The 1766-nt window shown below is 45.6% G+C and overlaps 1 protein-coding gene across 1 annotated transcript; it reads left to right on the forward strand.

Moving 5' to 3' along the window:
- Positions 1 to 1093: 1093 nt before the first annotated feature.
- On the forward strand, positions 1094 to 1396 carry LOC310876052 (vesicle-associated membrane protein 3-like; the record flags this gene model as incomplete). The annotated part of the gene is made up of 1 exon (XM_083789499.1): positions 1094 to 1396. One exon carries the CDS (start codon positions 1094 to 1096, stop codon positions 1394 to 1396), a length of 303 nt encoding a protein of 100 aa, XP_083645625.1.
- Between the last annotated feature and the right edge of the window lie 370 nt (positions 1397 to 1766).

The raw sequence follows: 1766 nt of genomic DNA on the forward strand, positions 1-1766 counted from the left end.
ACCAGGCTTTCCACGGCCTCGGAGGAAAGCCTGGTCTCTGTTCAAAAGGCCGGATGATGTGGTAACATCATGTTGTAGTATTGTTTTGTAGTCGCCAGACAGGATGAACAGGCGGCGGCAACTTCCTTTTCCCTCTCAATAAAAGCTCTCGCTTACGAGAGCTTTTATTGAGAGGGAAAAGGAAGTTGTCGCCTCCTGTTCTTCCTGTTTGTTGTAGGCAAACCATTGCCTACAACATGACGTAAGCATATCATCCGGCTCCAGCCCGGATCATATACCGAAATGAAATGGTACCCAGGCTAGCGAGCCTCTATGCTACTCAGAATCTGGTAAAGGGTTTTCTTCAAAGGTTCATTCAGTAAGAGAGTTCAGTTATCATCAATGCAGCATTTAGCTCTTAACAGTAAAGGCACATTGGGTCAAATTAAGCATTTATAGTCTTTCCAGGACAATCACCTTCAGTAGAGATGGTCTTCTATCCATATAATACATGTATATACATGTATATATATCCATATAATGGGCATTCCCAAATGATGCCCTATAATACAATCCCTGTTATGCCCATATATGGAGATCCCCAATGTCATCAATATTAAGCCAATATATGGGAATGTCAATTTATGGCAATATTGTGACAGTCTCATGTGGTTGCCGCGACTGGTAAATTAACCAACACTTGCAAATTAACCAAGTTGTTACAACACATGGATCTCCATATGTGAGCTGACTATCATCACCTGGATCTGAAGATCACGACACTGACCTCATCAAACCCTGGTTAGCAATACATGGTTTGAAATATATACACACACACATCCCTGATGTCATCTATATGCCCATCTAAAGGCATGCCCCTTCCGTGTCCATATATGGAGCTGATCAAATGCAGCGGCGGTAAACCTTGATTGACCAATCGGAATTGACGACGCCACAGTGACGTCAGAGCACTGGCTGCATTTATATACGTTCCAGTGTTGCTCTCAGATAGTTATACCTCTGTCGACACCAGTCGAAGTATCGAGAGTTCACGGTTTCATAATTGACTTGCGCAGAAGGACTTTGTAAACGGTCAACCGATTGAACGACGATAATGTCGACCCCGGCTACAGAAGGTTCTGACATGGCGCCAGGGGGGTGGAGTCTCTGGCAACAAGAGGTCCAAGAGGTGGCGAAGGTCGTGCACGTCAACGTGGTCAAACTGTTGGACCGCGACCACAAGCTGTCCGATCTGGACGACAAGGCGAAGCGGTTCGAAGATGAATCCAAGCTGTTCAAAGAGTCCACCGGGCAGATCAAGAAGAAATACTGGTGGAAGAACTTCAAGATGACGCTCATCCTGGCGGCTGTCGTCATCTTGGCCGTGGTGGTCCTCCTCGTCTGGTGCTTTGCATGAACAGGACCCCCACTTTGGTGTGCATGATTAGACAACGTCCGGACCCCCGAAAGGCTCAGAGTCAACAATTTAGCTGGGGGATGTAGTGGCAATTCTGGGTCTCAATATTGATAAGCATAAGAAAGCATCAGAAGCAGGACTCCGGCTCAAGATTCAGGCATCGTCATCTTTATTCAGAGTTCTCAGTCAGTACAGCCAAGTGGTAGCATTACTGCGTCCAGTTCTCTCTCCAGCATCAATGAAATCATTCCCTTTATTCCCCAGCAAATCTTCATTTACAACAGCAAATACACATTCAGTAACAGATGGTTTATTCAACATGTCCTAAGGTTGGAGTTACGCAAAGGAGACAGACACGCTATTCTAATAG

Source organism: Protomyctophum parallelum (genome assembly GCF_964188405.1).
Source record: "Protomyctophum parallelum genome assembly, chromosome: 18".
Taxonomy (NCBI): Eukaryota; Metazoa; Chordata; class Actinopteri; order Myctophiformes; family Myctophidae; genus Protomyctophum; species Protomyctophum parallelum.